Here is a 19,597-nt window from a genome sequence, read left to right as displayed (position 1 = left end):
TATTGAGTGTCGCTAATTTTCCATCTTCCTGGCAGATTTGGGCATGTGAGTGTGGCACACCTGCTTTTGGATCACGGGGCTGATGTCAATGCCCAGAACCGGCTGGGGGCCAGTGTGCTCACTGTGGCCTCTCGGGGTGGCCACCTGGGCGTGGTGAAGCTGCTTCTGGAAGCTGGTGCCTTTGTGGACCATCACAAGCCCTCAGGCGAGCAGCCGGGGACAGGGGACAGCAGGGACGAGCTGCTGGATATCACAGCTCTGATGGCTGCCATCCAGCATGGGCATGAGGCTGTGGTGCGTCTGCTGCTCGAGTGGGGTGCAGACCCCAACCACGCTGCCCGGACTGTGGGCTGGAGCCCGCTGATGCTGGCAGCGCTCGTCGGAAGGCTTGGCGTGGCCCAGCAGCTGTTGGAGAAGGGGGCCAGCCCTGACCACCTCAGCGTGCTGGAGAAGACGGCCTTCGAGGTGGCACTTGACCGCAAACACAGGGACCTTGCAGATTACCTGGACCCACTGACCACCGTCAGGCCCAAGACAGGTCAGGCTGCCCCTCCCCAGCCCCACCCCCCACCATGGTGTCACAGAGCACCCCAAATTGGGTTTCAAAGACTCAAGCCATGGATGGCCCAACTGAAGGGCATGCAGAAATCAGAGTCCAGCCTGCAGAGCAGTGGGGCTTCCGATGTGCTGTGCGTAGGATCAGTTGGGAGTGCCTGTTACATGTGAGGTTCCTGCCCCCCCAGAGAGAGATTTGGTAGCTCTGGGAAGAGCCCAGAAACCAACGTAGCAAGGCCCCTCCTCCCTCACCAGGTGATTCTGAGGGAGGTGTTTCTGGGATTCTTCTAGAACAGGGTCAGCAAATTTCTTTTGTAAAGGACCAGATAATAAATATGTTCGACTTCGTGTGCCATCCAGTCTGTGTCGTAACCGCTCGTTTCTGCTAGAGTGAAAGCAGCCATGTAAATGAGTGGGTGTGGCTATGTTCCAGTAAAACTATAATTATAAAAATGGGCAGGTCAGGTTTGGCCCGGGGACTGTAGTTTGCCAACCCTGCTTCAGAACAAGGTGCCTGAGCTCATCTGTGATCAGTCCCCAGAGACTAATTCACATAAAATTCAGGCCATGTTTGAGGTTTTTTCCAACACCTATTGATGTGTCCTGCGTCCTTTTTCTTTTTGCCATCTTTCTGGCATTTAAAGGGCTGTCTAAACAACCCTTAACACACCTGCCACAGGACACATTGCGTTGCAAAACCTCTAGTTCATCATGAGCAGTAGGACCGTGCAATGCAATGTCACACACAGTGTCAGTACCCGTTTTCTGGGATGCGTCTGACTTCAGTGATAATGGCCGAGGTGCCTGCAGGCTGTAGTGACCGGCTGCAGTGACCGGCCGCAGTGGATATGCACATAGGGCTGAAAGGTGAAAATCTGAAGAGAAGGCCAGCCAGGGACCGTGGATGGGTTGCCTGAATTCACCAAGCTTCCCTTTTGTTGTCCATAAATGGGGGATGGGAGTAACAGCCACCTCACAGGACTGCTGTGAGGATTAAGTGAGGTCACCCCGGCCCACATGGATTGTGTGAGAGATGTTGGCAGCTACCATCACCCTTGTTACGGTTGTGATATTTGACAGGATTGGGTCATGGCCATGAGTGCAGACTTCCCCATCGAGCAGATCTGGGTTTGAGGCTAGTTCTCTACTTTGTGGCTGGGTAGCCTTGGGTGTATGTTCATTGTCCTTTCAGCACTTCCGTGTCCTCTGTCATAAAACAGTTGTAATAAATGCACTTGTAAAGTTCTGTGAGCAATAGTAAGATACCGTGTTTCCCCGAAAATAAAACCTAGCCGGACCGTCAGCTCTAATGCGTCTTTTGGAGAAAAAATTAATATAAGACCTGGTCTTATTTTACCATAATATAAGACCAGGTCTTTATAATATAATATAATATAATATAATATAATATAATATAATATAATATAATACCGGGTCATATTAATTTTTGCTCCAAAATATGCATTACAGCTGATGGTCCGGCTAAGTCTTATTTTCGGGAAAACAGGGTAATGCCTATAAAATGTATATCCAGTGATTGGCACATAGATAGCACTGAGTAAACTGAAGCTATCGTAATAGGTTTTTATTGATCATTTGTTTATTCAGTTATTCTACAAACATTTATTGAGTTCCTACTAAGTACCAGGCACTGTTCTCAGTATCTGGGATAAGTCAGTGAGCAAATCAGATCCAATCCCTGCCCTTGAGAACATTGGTAATAACCAGGAAACAACCTATTAAATAAAGTAGGTTACATAGTACAGTAGGTGTTTAAGTGCCACGGGGTGGGGCAAGGTAGAGGGTTAGGAGTGGCAGAGTGGGGGTGATGCAGGCTGCAGTATGAAGTAGGACGGTCTCAGATGGCCTCCTTGAAGAAGTGACATTTCAGCCAACTGCAGGAACTGAAGGAGTGTGCCACCCAGGCTCTGGGAAAGAGCCTTCAGGCAGGACGGCAGTAAGGACCAAGGCTGTGTTATTAATAAGGACAGGTTATTAAAGAATGATGGCCCCCCACTCCTTTTGTGAGATGCCAGGAAATCCATCACACTGGGGCCTTAGGGACCCGCAAGTCTCTCCCTTGACTTAGCTGTAGGACAGGTTGCCCTGGAGGCTATAACTGTCATTGTGACACCCTCCCTTCCCACACTGTGGGGTTGTGGCTGGGTCCCCAGAGCTACTCTGACATCAATGCAAAAACTGGAGCACAGAGTGAGGAAGGGACCAGCCCAGGGTCACTTGGCATCAGGGGCACAGCTATCCCAGCCTCCTGGGGTCAGGCTAGACTGTTAAGTGATTCATTTGTACCAGATAGTTGCTTAGCAACCAACTCTAAGGCCAGGTGATGCGCTCTTTTCTGTCAAAGGCTCTTGGCATGAGAAGGTGCTGGCCCATAGCACATTAGACTCTGAAACACTTACAGGAACACGACATATTTGTTAAAACTAAGATGCAGAATTATTTTGTAATAGTATTTCATAGGCAAAATCAGACACTTGGTTCTGTGTCTGTACTTCCTTTACGAGCCCTGGAGTTAAGTACTTACCCTAGCTGGGGTGGCGGCTGGTCACTAACTAGTAAAGATAACAAAAATTGCTCTTTGAATAGAGCTTAACCTTTTCTGAAGCATTTTCCCATCTATGTTATTGATCCCTGCATCTGTCATGTGGTCCCCACAGGAGCATATTATCCCCATTTTAGCAATGAGGAGACAGATCACTCTAGAAACATACACTCGTTGTGACATGCTGACCCCAGACTCAGTGCCCCTTGCACCATTGTTCAGCTTCTTCCCAGCTGCCCAGACGGGCTGGTCTGGACCAGAGATTCAGCCCAGAGCCACAGGTTTCCTCTCCTGCGTCTGCTCCCTCCCCAGAGCAACTCAGAGGCGGCAGGAAGTCCTGCCTTCCACCACCAGCGAGGGGACTGGTCATGAGGACGTCTGCTTTCTGACAGGAGCAGGGCCCCCACTAGCCCAAGTGTAGAGGAAGGTGACAGATGAGCAGATGAGGGAGGGGCTGGCATTGGGTGGATGCAGCAAGGCCCAGCTTTGGGGGTGGACAGGGGCACCAGTGTCCTGCACTAGCCCAGCAGCTGGGCTGCGGTTTTCAGCTTGAAGTCAGGTGGGCAGTTGCCCACAGGAAGCTGTGTTTGCAGGTCTTGGGCAGGGGTGATTCTCAGAATGATACGCAGATTGCTTCTTATTTGGGAAGGAAAGCAAAACTGAACGTTGGCTCCCCTGGAGACCACATCCATGACCTTCCTCTGGGCTTAGCTTCTCAGTGTCTCGGGTCCTCGGCTCTGGAATTATCTCATGGTTATCCATTTAAGAGAAAAAAGTCGTTTCTGTTTACATTTTTCACAGGAGTTCAGATTGTTCTAAGACTGCTTTTCTATCATATCTAAGAACAGGCATCCCAAAGTTTGGAATGCCTAAAAACTTTATGAGTATGGGATCAGGAAACGGTCCACTGGTCATTAATGTCATTTTGGCCAAATGACCTCCCCAGATCTTGTCTCCAAATGCATTTTCGGACATTCTTTGATAATAACCTTCCAGAAGGGCTACTGGATTTGTCCATTACTTAGGTCTCTGATTAGATTGCTTTTGAAAAGTAGATCATTTTAAAAGCTAGGCTGCGTTGTTGCACCCTTGTGACTTTCCTGTTACAGTAAACCTTTCGGTACTTAACTTTCAAAATCTTTGTTTACCCAGATGAGGAGAAAAGGCGACCTGATATTTTCCATGCATTGAAAATGGGTAAGTGCTTTAGAAAATCTTTTTGGGTATTTCAAAATTCAGTGCCACATTCTCCCAACCTAATATTTCTGGTCCTCTTCAAGGCCACCCAGAGTATTTGAGAAACAAACAGGCATTTTATTGTTTTCTGACTCTGGTTTCCCCCAGGAAAGTTCCGACCCTAGAGGCTGATTGTTACGAGTATTACGAGTAATTCCAGCCTGCCCTCCCAGGCTCTTCCGCCTCTCCAGCCAAACCTGGTAGTTAGGTCCTGGCTTTTCCCTACCTCTGAAACACCTGGCTACCCACCTCCCCACTTCAGGCTCTTTGTGATGAAGGACTGTTTAGCCTAAAATTTCCTCTTCTGATGCAGACCCCATGTCCAGGGAGCCCTCCCTGATCCTCAACCCCCAGGCAGACCTGAGCGCTCCTTCTGCATGGTCATTGCCCTCCATCAGTCTCCTTCATCTGTCCTCTGACGACATCACGACTTCTCTCTTTTAGTAAAGTTATCTGTCCCGCATCGATTGAGGGATTTGAGAGTGGAGGCTACCTCTGACTCATCTGTGGAACCCCTATAATGTCCAGCAGCCCGTGACAGAGGCAGGCTCAGCACATGTTTGTTATATGAACCCACTAGATATACATGAGCCCGCAGTGCCAGGCCCATGGATCATTAGGGTTCTTGCTTCTGTTTGCAGGAAACTTCCAGCTGGTCAAAGAGATTGCCGACGAAGACCCCAACCACGTGAACCTGGTCAATGGGGATGGGGCGACCCCCCTGATGCTGGCCGCCGTCATGGGGCAGCTGCCTCTGGTGCAGCTGCTGGTGGAGAGGCATGCTGAAATTGACAAGCAGGACAGCGTGCACGGCTGGACGGCTCTCATGCAGGCCACTTACCATGGGTCAGTGCCAGCCCCACTCCCTTTGCGGCCAGGTTGATAGGATGCTCAGGCTGAATGGGCTTCTTGATAGGGGCTTTCTGGTCCTGAGACCCACAGGTAAACCCCAGGGCTCTGAAGACGTTGGGACAGGCACAAAAAATTAAAGCCGCACAGGCTCATTCTTTCCTGTGTTCCTGCCCTTCTGTATCTAGCTTTTCTATGACCTCATCACAGAACTTCACCAGGGGCCATGAAAAACCAGGCAGCAACAATGTTTTATGCCGAAACGTACGCTTTTGTAGATTGATTTCAGTTGAACAGAGTGGTTAGTTTGTTTGAGGTTTTCACATTGATGTGTGAGCAGCCGCCCTAAGTTGTCCCTATTGGAAATGCACATGAGCCATTCATACCATTGGCTTCTCTGAGACATCCAATGGGGACACTTGTTTTAACCCTCTCCTTCTGAACAAGCATCAGCATGCACTGGTGCTTCTGAATCTCTTGTCTTCTGTCATCCCGTTGCCCTCCTGGAGGCCTCCTCCTTGGGGCGGCTGACTGAGAGGCAGGGGTCTGCATGCCGTCATGCAGCTGCTGAGGTCTGCTTCCAGATTAGGGCCCCTTCCTTGCCTGCTTCAGGGGTCCGGAGCGTTTTCCTGCGTCATCTCCAAGTGGTTTGTCTTCTTACTTGACGAGCCTCAGGCTCCACATCAAGCACCTTGGCCAGTGCGGAGCTCCTGATCTGGGTGGGGGCCTTGGTGCCCAAGTGGTTTTGGGGCAGAGCCCTCTGTATTTGTCTTGTTCATGGTAGGAGCACTTAGGCTTCCTCGAGAGTAGGGAAGGTGGAGCGAGACGATTGGCAGCTTTCCATGCCCTTCTTACACGCTCAGACACTGGGCACTCTAGTTACTATCATGTCTTGTTGCCCAGGAGCAAAGCCACGCTTTTGCTTTCAGTGGGCCTAATTCTGACTTTTTCTTTCCTCCCCAGGAATAAGGAAATTGTCAAATATCTGCTGAACCAAGGGGCTGATGTCACGCTTCGTGCAAAAAACGGGTACACGGCCTTTGACCTAGTGATGCTGCTGAGTGATCCTGGTGGGTTGTTTCAGGAAACGGGTTGTAACCCTGCATTGCCTTTCTCTGGCTGGGAAGCCGGATAATCGCCTGTGTTTTAAGCACTTGCTAATTCAAGGGGGAAGACACTCTCAAGCTCCAAGAGCTCACCATACGGCCCTAGGCAAGTCTGTCCCTTGCCAGCAAAGGCTGGGTTAGGGTACTCCCTGAGACCTCTCCCACCACCAGCTCATGAGAGTCTCCAAGAAGGGAAGGCCAGCAAGGTGTGTGTCTGCCTTGGCAGTCCACACGAATCCCACAATGGTGTCTGTGCTCTGGAGCCAGAAACTGAGGGGCTCAGGAGTAAACAGAAAAAAGCCCTTTGCCAAGCAGAATGAGAGACGGAGCAGCGACCCCTCAGCTGAATTTTGTAGGTGGAGGCGGCCTGGTGAAGGGCTCTGTGCCCAGGGTGTCGCCCTGACTAGCCGCACACCTCTCTTGGTCCCGACTGGTGCCCCCTGCTCCCCTTAGCCCTTCACCAAGTGTGGCAGGCCCTCTTCTGGGAACTGGGGCTTCCAGTGAGCCAGTTCGAGGGGCAGGGTCTATCTGTTTATAATCCTGGCGTTTCAGTCCAGATTGGGGGAGAGGTTGGGAGGCCCTCCTGACCCACAGGCTTTGAGCCCTGAGCTAGATCGCAACCTGCTGGCCATGGGGAGAGGACTTTTACCTCCACAGCCCCATGTGGATTTACTCCTGCTGCTGCTCTTAGGTATGGGGGTGACAGGCCACGGTGTCCTTTCTCATCACTAGTATTGCCACCACTACCACCTCTCCCCGCTGCAGGCCCCACACGGCACAGATACTTGGTTCCACTTCATCCTTGGAGACTGTATGAGGGAAACAAAGCCTTACATCCTCTTGTCGAGGGGAGGTGTCCGAGGGAAGGTGACTGAGACCAGGGGAAAGACTTGATCCAGCTCGAGCGTTAAGGCCCTCTGTGCAAATCCAGTGATCTCACTCACGTGCAGAATCAGTTTCCACGACCTCAGGCTGGACGGCACACGCTTTTCTCCGACAAACTCTTCTCTCTCACTGTGTTTCTTCTCCCTTGTTCCCTGCCCATTTCCCCACTCCTTTTCCCCATAAAACCATCTGTCTCTAGTGGACTTTTTTCTTAGTGGGTTTTTTTAAGTGAAGTTTTTGCCTGAAATTTTCAAAGAAACGCTTGCTTATTATATTGAACACTTGGAGAGGAAAAAAATGGTTGTCAAGAGAAGCCATTAACCATGTTAATAGTATGTAGTAATTTCTTCTCAATCTTGTTTGTTGCCTTTTAAAATAACCTTGTTAAGTTAATAATAACTAGTGATACTTAACCACTCTTAAGCATTTGCCACATACCAAGAATTCCCTCAAATCCTCCAGACCCTTTATGTAGTGGGTACTAATGTCACCCCTTTTACAGAGGCACAGAGAGGTTCCCTAATTTACCTGCAATAACACAGCCAGAGAGGGGCAGAGGCATAATTTGAATCTCTGCCCTCTGGCTGCAGAGCTTGTACTCTTTAAAACATACTACCCCGCTGCCTTCCTAGGGAAAGAGGGCTTCTGGTTTTTCTTTCTGATCAAGTGGATTGAGCCCTGCTGGCCTTTTTGCCAGCTTTTGAAGGTTAGATGGAGAGGCAGGTGGCTTGATCCTAGAGTAACACAGGCTCCAGTTGAGTTCTAAGGCTGACAGGGGTCATTATGGACCCACCCCCAGAGCCCGAAAGACATATTTGCAGGTAAAAACGCTACCTTTTGTGCCCATAGACACGGAACTTGTTCGACTGCTGGCATCTGTGTGCATGCAGGTGAATAAAGACAAAGGCCGGCCCAGCCACCCGTCACCCCCACCCCACTCGAAGGTCCGCCAGCCCTGGAGTGTCCCAGTGCTGCCCGATGACAAAGGAGGGCTTAAGGTTTGCCATTTCTTGTCTTAAAGGGCTTCAGACGGGTGGTGGGGTGGAGGGGTGCCTACTACTTCCTCTTAAGCCAGGGCTTACTTAGGTTGTGGGTAGAGGCTGGCAGGGGTGAGAAGTAAGATGGGGTGAGCAGTAGGGAATGGTGGGGCCCGGGGAAAATGGGTGACCCTAACCGCTTAGTGCATCAGTGGCTGCTTTACAAGAATGTAGGTCCTTGTTGCCAGATACTCCCATTTTTTTCAGGAGAAACTAGAAATTCAGATTTTGATGTGGAAACTCCATTTATAAATGTAGGGAATTTTTAAAAAATCTGCATGCCATAGTACTGAGCTGGCCAGACTGAACACCTCCCCTCCCAGGCCATCTGTCTGTGGCCTCTGCTTTAGTATGTAGAACATTTGCCGATTGCGCCATTCTGGGAATCTCCCTGTGGTCCCATAGGCCCCCGTCAGCTCCTTCCTGGAAGCACCAAAACCAAGTTCCAGTTGCTTATTTCTAACTGCAAGCCTAGTATCTTTCTTTGAATTTCTCATCTCCCCATCCTGCTCTACTTGTTTGAAATCTAACTTATTTCCTCCGCCCCGACCCCATCCTGTCTGAGGTCCTCGTACCTCCTCAGATCTGCAGACTTGGCATGCCTTTTGCATTGCTGGCTCATTCAAGCCCCCGATTCTTCCTCACGGTGCTGTCTGCAGAGATCCCTTCGTCCCTGCCACACTGCCATCTCTGTAGGCCGGGCCTCCCTTTGGGTTGTGCCAGTAACCTGCAAGCTGTCACGGGATTATGAGGATGCCCTGGGAGGCAGCAGCTGTTCTCTCTCTAGGGGGGAAGCTATAGGAGCAGATGGCCAGGCCTTGTTATGGACACTCTGGCACCTCTCACGTTGTCACTGGAATAGGTGGAAAGAGGTTGCAGTGTAGCTGTTAAGATGTCTGGTGTTGCATGTGTCCATCTGTCTGTCCCCGACTCACTGTGAGACTTTGAGCCAGAGTCACCCCTGTCTGGGTCTCCATTTCTCAGTCTGTACAATGGGTTGATTAGGTGAGGGGTGGCAATTTGGGTTCACTGCTACCTCCTACCTATTCAAAATGGCTCCTAACAGCGGGGTCAGAAAAGATTTACAGAGCACCAGGGCTTACTGGGAAAGGGTGCTGTGGTTGACTGGTAATGCCTGCCATTGGCCCAGGAGAGGAGAGGGTACACAAGTGTAAAGTGTAGTCATGGTCCCTGAGCTGGGTGTTCCTGGGGCATGACCTCTGCTCTGCATTCTCTTGGCAGTCCTGGTGGAACCGAATGTCCAATCGGTTCCGGAAGCTCAAACTGATGCAGACCCTGCCCCGTGGTCTGTCCAGCAACCAGTCATTGCCTTTCTGTGATGAGCCGGAACCAGCTCTGGACTCCACAATGAGGGCGCCCCCCCAGGACAAGACAAGCCGCTCGGGACTCCCTGATGTGGCCCCCACCATGAAAGACAATGGTAAGAAAAAACTGCAGATGCAGTAGAATTTCCAGAATGGTCAATCCTAATTCCTCTGCCCTATGTCCTTCCTACTTCCCAGGCTGATGTCAGAGGTGAGATGAGGTTGGACTGGAGCAGTGGCTGGTCTGGCAAAGAAGAGACTTAGGCAGGCACACAAATGCTATGAGCCTGGGATAATGGGGGAGCTGGTGGCAGGAGTCCCAGGTTTCTGTCCCACACGCTCTGCTAAGAGACCTGAAGCCACAGATACCCTGTTTCCCTGAAAATAAGACCTAGCCGATCAGTGAGCGCTAATGCATCTTTTGGAGCAAAAATTAATATAGTAAAATACAAGACCTAGTATATTGTATTATATAAGATCTGGTCTTATAGTTAAGTAATACCGGGTCTTATATTAATTTTTGCTCCAAAAGACACATTAGAGCTCATTGTCCGGCTAGGTCTTATTTTCAGGGAAACATGGTAGGTGATTCTCCCACCTACCAAATGTGCTTGGTCTGTGGCACTGAAAGTGTTCTGAAATAGAACAAGATACCTCGGGAGAAGAGGGTTAGTGAGCTTCCTGCTACAGGAGCTTTTCAATAGATTGGATGACTTTGCCAGGATGCTGAAGGAGATTCCCATAGCGATTGGGAAATTGGGTAGATCAGATCCCTTCTAACAGACTCTCCACACCCAGACCAGCTCCATCGGCACCACTGCTTCAGACAGACTATTGAGCTGGGTGCACCACTGTCTGACCCAGCACGGCAGTGGTTTATGGAAAAGCTGAAAACATGCTCTGAGATACATTTTTAATGCTTTCCTTCTATTCAAATATTGAATACCAATTATTATTAAATATTTAATCACCCAGGAGAATTGGTTTACCAGGATGAAGGCCAACCTGGTCACTCATCCTCACGCCGTACACTCATGGGGGGGTCATTTCAGGAAACTTCCATTTGTCTCTCAGGTCCTGCGAGCACGAGAGGAGAAAAGGAAGATGTGTTATTGACGACCATGGTGAGTGTGGGGCTTTTCTAAAAGTATTTCAGGTCTCTTCCGATCATTAGTTGATTGATTAACAAGGAGCGATGTGGGCATTTGTCTTCCTTTGTGATGGAGTTGCTGTCAAAATGTATAACAATGGGTACAGCTCTGGCACCAAGGAGGAGTCAGAACAGGTGCCAGCCCTGAACTGTGGGTAAGGCTGTGCTGGTGTTCTGTAGCCAGAGGTAAGCCCTGGGCACATTCTCAGGGGAGGCAGCCCTGAGGATGGGCATTGAAGGGGCAGGAGTTGATGGGCGCCACTAGACTCACCACTTTGGTTATGGACTGCAGGGAGAGAGGAGTCATGGGATTTTCCAGCCTGAGTGAGGCCTCAGTTTCCTCATCTATAAGCTAGAGCTGTATCAGGACTAGGTTCAGCTGTGAGTAACAGAAAGTCCCCAGATAACAGTAACATAACTAAGGTAGCCGCTTATTTCTCTCAAGTCAGTGATGTTCAGGACTGGTACATTGTTCCATGGAGTTAGGGACCTAGGTTCCGTCTACCTGTTGGTCTCCGAGACATGGCTTCTATTACCAAGGTCACCTCTTAGTCCAAGATGGCTGCCAGAGCTCTGGGCATTACTGCCTCATTGTAGCCAGCAAGAAGGATAAGGGAAGAAGAGATGGCGCCATCATGGGTACATGCCAGGTGTCTTGAAAGAATTTTCCTAACTCACCTATCACTTCTGTTTACATCAGATCAGCCAGAATTTAGTCCCATGGGCACATCACGCTGCTCAAGAGTCTGGGAAATGAAGTCTTTGTTCTAGGTGGTTGTAAGCCCAACTTAAGATCAGGGATGTGTAATAAGGAGGATATGTAAGGTGGGTACTGGGAGACAGCTAGCATCTCTGACTAGAGAGATGCTGTCCCTCATGGCTGTGGGGTTTAAATAAGAGGTCAGTTATCTGCTCTGTGACCTTGGTCGTGTTACCTCACCTCTCTGGGCTTCCTGTTCCTTTTCTCTGAAATGAGGGCCTCCTTCTTGGGGTTAGAAACTCAAGTCCATTGAGCTCTGAGACCCAGTGTGGAGGCCGGCCAGGAGAGGGCAGTGTTGGAGAGGAGAAGGAGCAGAGATGGTCCTGGAGGATGCCCGAGCTGCCCGGGTCCTGACGGCCCCGCCACGCACGTCGGTGTCTCTACACACGGGCTGTGGGAGCTCGTACTGCCGGACATTGGCTAAGACTATTAAATAGTAATCATTCTTTTCAGTGTGAAGGCAAATATGCTGTTACTGAAATTGTGGAAGATGCAGTAGAATATAAAGAAGAAAAATAAAATCACCCTTGATCACACATACGATCATGATTGACATTTTGTGGTATAGATCGTTTGAGTATTTTTCCTACGATTTTTTCGCATCTATGAATATAATGTCATGTTATATGTAATAGTATCAGCACGGCATTTACGAAGTCCCAGCCACTATTTGCAGCCTTTACATATATTCCCTCATTGAGTCTCCCTGACAACCGTGCAGAAGGCACACTGTTATCTTCCCCATGTTGTGCTGAGCCTGGTCATGACCATCTTTTCCATGTCACTGAACACTCTTTGGCCACATCGTATCTAATGGCTTCGTTATACAACATTGCATCGTGGCAGTGGGTCTGACTGAGACGTGGAGATTGGCCTGGGGAGCTTTGGGGTTTCTAGTTTTCTGTTACAACAGCTCTGATGAGGGTATGAATGTCATCGCCTTCCAGAAAGTGTGCAGCGCTTTGGACTCTGACCCGAAGGAATGATAATGTCCATTAGCGGTGGGTTTGCAGTTGGGAGTGACCTTAGTCACCTTCCAGTCCCATCCCCCATTTGCTGGATGAAATTGCTAAAGTCTAGAGGGGCAGCCCTTGTTCACCGACTCTCAGACAAGCTCAGGACAACCAGTGTGGGAACCCAGGATGCCGTCCCTTCTGCCCTGGAGCACTCCCGACCGCCTCCTCATGCCCTGTACTGTAGAGGGCAGCAGACTGCCCACCTGCCCCTTGGTAGATGGAGGCTGGCCTGGGCGCCCTGCTGAGTGGGCGTTTGCAGCCATCCTTGCCGGAGATGCCCTGCTTGGAGGCAGGTTTAGCTGTGGGATGCCCTTCCCCGCAAAGCACCATCTGGCACCAAGCTCAGTCTTTTCTTAATTAAAGTTAGAGTGGACTGTGAATGCTTTTCCTTGACAATCCACCAGTCTTCATTGCGTGGATTTTAAACTGACCCCAAATCACATTTTCAAAATTTAAAATTCAATTACAGTTAAAAATGTCAGCAGTAGGAGGTGTGGCTGGAGAGTAGGATGGGTGTGGTGGGTGGGGAAGGGCGTGTTTGCTGGGCTCACAGCCAGTTAGCCCGGGCCTCCCAGTTCTCTCGTCTCCTGCCCCTGCCTCCTGAAAGCCCCAGCTCTGGGCACACCAGTCTGCTTGCAGTTCTGTACACTTGTCCTGCTCGTCTCTCTCCAGGCTTTTCCACATTCTGTTCCTTCTGTCTGCAGTGCCCTTTCCCAGTGCTCACTGGGCCAGCTTGGACTGGCCTTCGGGCTCAGCTCAGGTGCCCCTCTCCCTGCCGTAGGGGGTACCTCCCCTGTGCTCCCCTACTCCCCAACATCACTTGGCTTCGCCTTGGCTCTCCAGGCCTCTGTCCCTGTTCTAATCTTGCTGCTGTGGATGGATTCAGGAGCAGAGCAGACGTGGGTATTGCTCGCTTGCTGGAAGGAGAGCTGAGAATACCATGTGGGTTTCCGGCTTGGGTGGAGGGATAGATGGTGCGTTTCTCTGAGAAGCAGGAAATACCGGGAATCTTCCTCCCAGATGCGGGAGCCCTCTGGGGCCTTTGTCTAACCCACAGCCTATCTTTTTCAGCTTCGAAATGGAGCCCCCTTCACCAGACTCCCGAGTGACAAGCTGAAGGCAGTCATCCCCCCTTTCTTACCCCCTTCCAGCTTTGAGCTGTGGAGCTCGGACCGGTCCCGGACATGTCACAATGGAAAAGCAGACCCCATGAAGACTGTGCTGCCCCAGAGAGCCAGCAGGGGCCACCCTGTGGGCAGCGGGAACACAGACACCGTAAGTCACCCAGCAGACGTGCTTGGACGGTCACTCACCACTCACTGAAATCGTGATGTGTTGCCGGCAGAAGGGCTCTCAGACCCATGGACGCAGAGGAGTTAAAGCTTTTCTTTCGTTTTGTTTTTTAATGAGTGATACCTTTTGTCTAATGAAAGCCTGTGAAGGAACATAGTATGTAAACAGATTACAGTGTCAGAGTGAAGGGAATAAAAGTGGGAGTCCCTGTTCTCTGTGCTCTCGCTGGAAGCCTGAAGCTGAAGGGAACACAGTTTGAAGACCTGATCTAATCTGACCTTCCCTTTAGTAGGTGAGGACACTGGGACCCAGAGAGGTGAAGTAATTTGCTGAAGATCACCCAGCAAGGTGGGGTGCGCCTCGGACCAAAAATCAGATTCTTGGCTGTTAACTTCCACACTACATAATTGCTCAGGTCCATGACCAAGAGCCAGCACTGGGAGGCAGCTATGTACATGACTGATGTTTTCTTGTACCCAGAAGCAGTGTGACTTCTGTCCTCTGGACCACACTGGCCCTTGGTGTCTCTGTAACATACTAAGGTATCCTTCTTGTGGGAGGTTATCGCCGTATGTGTAGACTGTCCACATGTGGATACGATAAATGGGCAAAGCAAACACGAGGATTTCAGGCCTGACCCGCCACAGTGTGCTGAGTGATTGGAGAAGCTCAGGGCCTCCATCGCTGCTGTAAAACGGGACTGAGCCCTGTGCTTGCAGCTGCCTCCCTGGGCTGACATAGTATCAGATCTCTAGAGGGAGACCAAGAACCTGGCCTCAGATGCTCAGAATGGGCAGCGTGGGTTTGCATTCTGTCCACAATATGGGAAGAGTTGAGTGATGGTGAAAGCAGGGTGCCCTGTGGGGAGGATGTCACAGGGGGGCTCAGCCTGAGCTGAATGGTCAGGTTGTCAGCAGCTAGAAGTGAACTCCCATCCCCTAGTGGACGTCAGCAGGCTGAGCACCGGTCGGCAAGGACGTGCCGGCGGGTGCGGGCATCGGCTGGGGTGGGCTGGCTGAATTCCAGGTCCCTCCCCTCCGTGGGTCTGTGTGTCCAGAGGAAGGAACAGCAAACCCTAACCATGACATTCACCTGTTCTTGCAGACTCCCGTCAGGCCAGTTAAATTTCCATCTCTCTCAAGAAGTGCAGCCTCTCCTACCAATTCTGGAAACTTCAACCACTCACCTCATTCCTCAGGTGGCTCCAGTGGGGTAGGGGGCATGAGCAGGCACGGCGGAGAGCTGCATAACCGCTCAGGTGGGTACCCAGGTGGGGCCACTCAGGGGCGGTGGGCAGATCCCTGGGCGCTGAGGATGTAACCACCCCCGTGCTCGCTCTGTAGGTAGCCCCCGAAATAGCTGCATACACTGTGTCTTCTCGATGTGGCCAAGGGATTTTTCAGTGAATACACAGTTCGGAGTTTCCTTTATGCATTTTCTTGGTGGAAGGGGTAGTAGAGACAGAGGAAATAAAGTCTAAAATGCTTTATATTGTTGGAAATTTTATAAGAAATTAGAAGAAATGCATGGTGTTTTCATGGTGTTTAAAATCCTTGAAGGTTAAACCTTAGCTTCTCATCCTGCCGTTTCATTGAACAGATGAGGAAACTGAAGATCAGAGTGGGCAAGAGATTTGCTCAGGGGCACAGAGCAAGTTGGTGACAGTTAGGACTCAAACCCGAGTGCCCCACAGTTATTTTGAGCTTCCAGCACACTTTCTTGTCCTCCCTGAGGGTATTCAGGATGAACCAAAACCAGCTTTGCAGGAAGGGCACCCCTGCTTTATGCCGTTACAGAAGAAGTGCATGCTTCTTGTGGAAAAGCTTTTAAGAGCAGATAAACCAAAAAGATAATGATGATAATAGTAGTAGTAGTAGTAATAAAAAAAAATAAGAAAGGTAGAGTCTCACCCACTAAGATCGCTAACATTTTGGTGTATATCTTTACAAAGCACTTTTATGCATATTGTATTTATGAAAGTGAAGCAATAATTTACTGAGCACGTAGTATGCGTCAGGCATAATACCAGGCCCTTTAAATGGATCATCCCCAAACAACCTGCAAAGCTGTCATCTCCGTTTTACAGATGACAGAATGGGCTCAGTCAGCCCAGGTCACTCAGCTGTGAATTTGCAGAGGCAGGACCCGAACCCAGGCAGGCTGACATCAGAGCATAGAATGCTCTGTAACGTTTTTCTCTTTGCACATATCACCATATTATGAACACCGTTCTATGTCCATAAGCCTGTATCTATAGCATCTTTTAAATAACCAAACAGTCTTCCATTCGCGTGAGATGTCACACTTTTATATAACCACTTCCCTCTTATTGAACACTGGGGCTGTTGTAGATGTTTGCTTCTGTAGATAGCCATGCTAAGTAATGCCTTCACACTCCTGTATTTGCATACTCAGTTACTTGCTTAACATAAGTACTCCAAATCAGAGTGGTGGGGCCAGTGGGTTTGCCTGTTTTCAAGGCTTTTGGTATGTTTTGCCTTCCAGAATGGTACCGTTTATACATGTAAAATATTGACAGCAGTGCCCGGCACCTAGTAAATGCTCTGTAAGTGTTAGTTATCAGTGTTCTCCCTCAAGCTCCCTCCCTAGGCCTGGGTATTAGCACTTTCCTGTTTTCTTTCATAATAATTCAAGGTTGTTAGTAGATTTGGGGAACCTGGGAGAGAGAACTTGGCAATCAGGGTTCAATCAGGGAAGCTGACATCTCTGAGTATTATGCAAGAGGAAGGCACTGCACAACTGCAGGAGTTGGGGATGTAAAGCTCGGAAAGGGGGAGTTGGAGGGCAAGGGGGGAGCCCTGGCATGGCTGGATGGCCGAAGGTGCTGCTGGGGGTCTGCAGTGGGAATCCGGGGCTGGGGGCCGGCGTCTGCGCCTGATGGAGGCTGGCCAAGCTGGCTGTGGTGCAGGGGTCAAGCTAAACTTGCCTACACTGCGTCTTTACAACCTGTTAACTGTGACACCTTCATCGCCTGCTGGCCACTGCATCACGGCCGCTGTCCAGTTCTCACGCAGAGTCCTCCTGTGGTCAGCCCTGAGCCAGAGCCACACGGGGAGGGCGTCTGGGAAACGGTTCTGGCTCAGCCCCATCGGCACATGAAGCCAGTGCACCCCTGTGGCAGTATGCTGGACCTGTGGCGGTCATTCCTCTTCCTGTTTCCACAGGTGGCAGCATAGACAGTGTCCTGTCCCAGATCGCTGCCCAGAGGAAAAAAGCAGCCGGACTCTCTGAGCAGAAGCCCAGCCATCAGTCGAGTCCTGTTGGGCCAGCGCCCGGGTCCAGCCCTTCCGAGCTCCCAGTCTCCCCTGCAGGCGGTGGCGGTCCGGGTGGCAAGGTGCTCGTTCTGTTTCCATCTCCCCCTGTTAACTCTCATAGATTCTGGCCTAACATGGCCCACATGCTGGGGAACGTGGGTGGTGCCACAGTTCTGGGACAGGACTAAAGACAGGCCCCTTCGAGAGGCCACTCCTGGGCTTTCTGAGATGGGCTGGGGCATGTGGGCAGTTGCTGAGGTTACACTCTGTGCCCTCGCTCGTGTTCACCTCCCACCTGATCTCCAGGGCACCAGCGGATTCCTCATCCAGACTCATGTTGCACATTTTTGCTCATTGATTAGAGCAAAAGAGTTCAGAGTATGGGTTCAGGACCACAGTGCCGGGATTCAAATCTCAGCCCCACACTTCAGCGTGTGGGATGGGGCCTGGCCCCTGGAAAGCCGGAGTAGGTGTCGGCTGTGCACGTTGCCATTAGTGGCACTACTTCCTAATTCATCGTGCACGTCTCGGGTGCATCTGCTCTGGGCCAGGTACTGCTAGCACTGAGGGTCCCGCAGTCAACAGGGGCTTTGGTGACCACTGTCAGGGTGTCACTCCAGACACAAGCAGTCTCCCCTCACTGTGGTAGAGGCTGTCATGGAGAAGGGAGGATGCCCTGCCCGGCTTGAGAGTGTCAGTGACGTGTAACGGAGACCCGAAGGATGAAGAGCCAGATGGAAGGGGCAGGGGTGGGGCAGGGTGAGAGACTGTTCCAGGGTGAGGGGATGGCATGTGCGGCACTCCATAGGCCAGAGTGTGGTAGAGGGGAGGAGCGGAAGGAAGGTGGGTGGGCAGGAGCGAGCCAGAGCCTCCCCTCCCCTCTCTGGCACCATTCCTCCATTGATGTCGCCCTGGAGCCATCACCACATTGTTAGCAGCTATGGAGTTTGCAGTGGCTGAGAAACCCTAAATGCCTCTCTAGAACGGGAAGTGTGTGAGTGTCTTCACAATGCCCACTCCACTCCTGAGCCCTTCTGCCTGGGTCGGTTAATGGAGGGAGCCCCAGAATGTGGGTTCCTAGTCATGAGTGTGAACTGGCTCCTCTCCCAGGTGGTTCTCCAGGTGCCTCCCCTGAGTGATGCAGTGAAGCCCATTTCCTCCTCTCAGAGGACCCCAAATCCAGCCACAACCCCACTCTCTATCATATGTTCTAGAGCTTAAGCTTTCTCTCTGAGAAAAGGTAGATCACCTAAGAGCTTCACCCCCGACCTTTGTCTGGAAGTGCCTCCAGAGACTGATGTTTTAATGGATGAATGAGAAATAATCTTTATTTTATATCCAACCGTAAGAGTTTACACAACTCTGTTATTCAAAGTTCCTTTTGCTGTTGGACCTACATACGGTTCCTTTTATAACATAGCTCCTGAAAAAGTTTCTCTCTCCCCAAAGATTAGCATATTTCCATTATATTGACCATTACTTGTGTAATAGGATCTATGTAATTAAGTTCCTTTTAGAATTTGGCTGTAGAAAAAAAAAGTCTCTATTGATATTTTGATGTATTTTCTTTCCTTAGTAAGAATTATATAATTATTGTATTCCTCTTTTTGCCTTTGCTGCTAGGAAACTCAGCTACGCATTAAAGTAGTCTGGGTTTTGATGTAGTTGTCTTCTCTGTGGCCTAAAATTTTCTGTTTCTATTTTGATGGTCTTATTAGATGTGTTAGATATTACTAGCTTCCTTTAATTGATGATGGAAATAGGTAGGCCTCTAAGTTAGAAATTATATTAATTATTATCGCTCTTGACTGCAGCTCTCATATGTAATCTATATACAAGTATATTCTGTTGAAAGAAAAATGTGCCAAAAGAGGCACTCAGGAAAAGTAAACTGGGGAAACGATGCAGGTCGATGATCACCTGAGTTTCTTCATACAATAGCATGCTGTGACCTTCAGGTTTCTGCCCCACCCAGCATAACTGAATGAGACTCTCAGGACAGGGTTTGGGAACTCTGTTATCCTCCCCAGAGAGTTCTGCAGCCAGCCTAGCCAGGGCTCTTAGAAACCACTGCCCTAAATCAAAGGACACTAGGAATGGGCTTTCTGTCAATGACTCCAGCAGCAAAATGGAGACATGAAGTGCTTCTCAAAGACTCCCTTAGGAAGGATTAGAAATTAGTATTCAAAATATGAGCCTCCTGAATCTGGTATTTGTACTTTGCTTAAAACAAGCACCACTGTGATAGTGGAATATTCACAAGGCATGGCTTCTAGCATGCTCGCAAATCAGCGAGCCTTAGCAGGCACAGAATGGGGAGAATCAGAGTATTTGTCTACACTTTCCAGATCTCTGAAAGCCCAATGGCTTGGTGGGTATATCAGCTTTCTTTTCCCACCCTAAGGCTCAATGTTTTAAAACAAAAAACTCGTGAATCTGTGGGTTGGGAGTGTAGTCTGGACTTAACTAGGTAGTTCTTCTGGTCTGGGGCGATAACTTACACGTCTGGCTGTTGGCTGGGGTGACCAGCATAACTGGGCCATGTGT

General features: G+C 50.0%; 1 protein-coding gene across 8 annotated transcripts in view; it reads left to right on the top strand.

Annotated features, from left to right (window-relative positions):
* ANKS6 (ankyrin repeat and sterile alpha motif domain containing 6) overlaps window positions 1-19,597 on the top strand; it is a 50,253-nt gene that overhangs the window by 7,181 nt on the left and 23,475 nt on the right. For all 8 annotated transcript variants that reach the window (XR_012495863.1, XR_012495864.1, XR_012495865.1 and 5 more), the window contains exons 2-11: window positions 36-538; window positions 4,271-4,315; window positions 4,996-5,200; window positions 6,167-6,273; window positions 8,044-8,192; window positions 9,474-9,672; window positions 10,631-10,680; window positions 13,554-13,757; window positions 14,880-15,033; window positions 16,961-17,130. Coding sequence is in view for 5 of the 8 variants with exons in the window: in XM_074330758.1 (XP_074186859.1) it covers window positions 36-538; window positions 4,271-4,315; window positions 4,996-5,200; window positions 6,167-6,273; window positions 8,044-8,192; window positions 9,474-9,672; window positions 10,631-10,680; window positions 13,554-13,757; window positions 14,880-15,033; window positions 16,961-17,130 (1,786 nt within the window). In the remaining 3 variants the exon portion in view is untranslated. The remainder of the gene's footprint in view (window positions 1-35; window positions 539-4,270; window positions 4,316-4,995; window positions 5,201-6,166; window positions 6,274-8,043; window positions 8,193-9,473; window positions 9,673-10,630; window positions 10,681-13,553; window positions 13,758-14,879; window positions 15,034-16,960; window positions 17,131-19,597) is intronic.

Source organism: Rhinolophus sinicus, linkage group LG04, assembly GCF_036562045.2.
Source record: "Rhinolophus sinicus isolate RSC01 linkage group LG04, ASM3656204v1, whole genome shotgun sequence".
NCBI lineage: Eukaryota > Metazoa > Chordata > Mammalia > Chiroptera > Rhinolophidae > Rhinolophus > Rhinolophus sinicus.
This window is presented reverse-complemented; position numbering and strand designations above follow the sequence as displayed.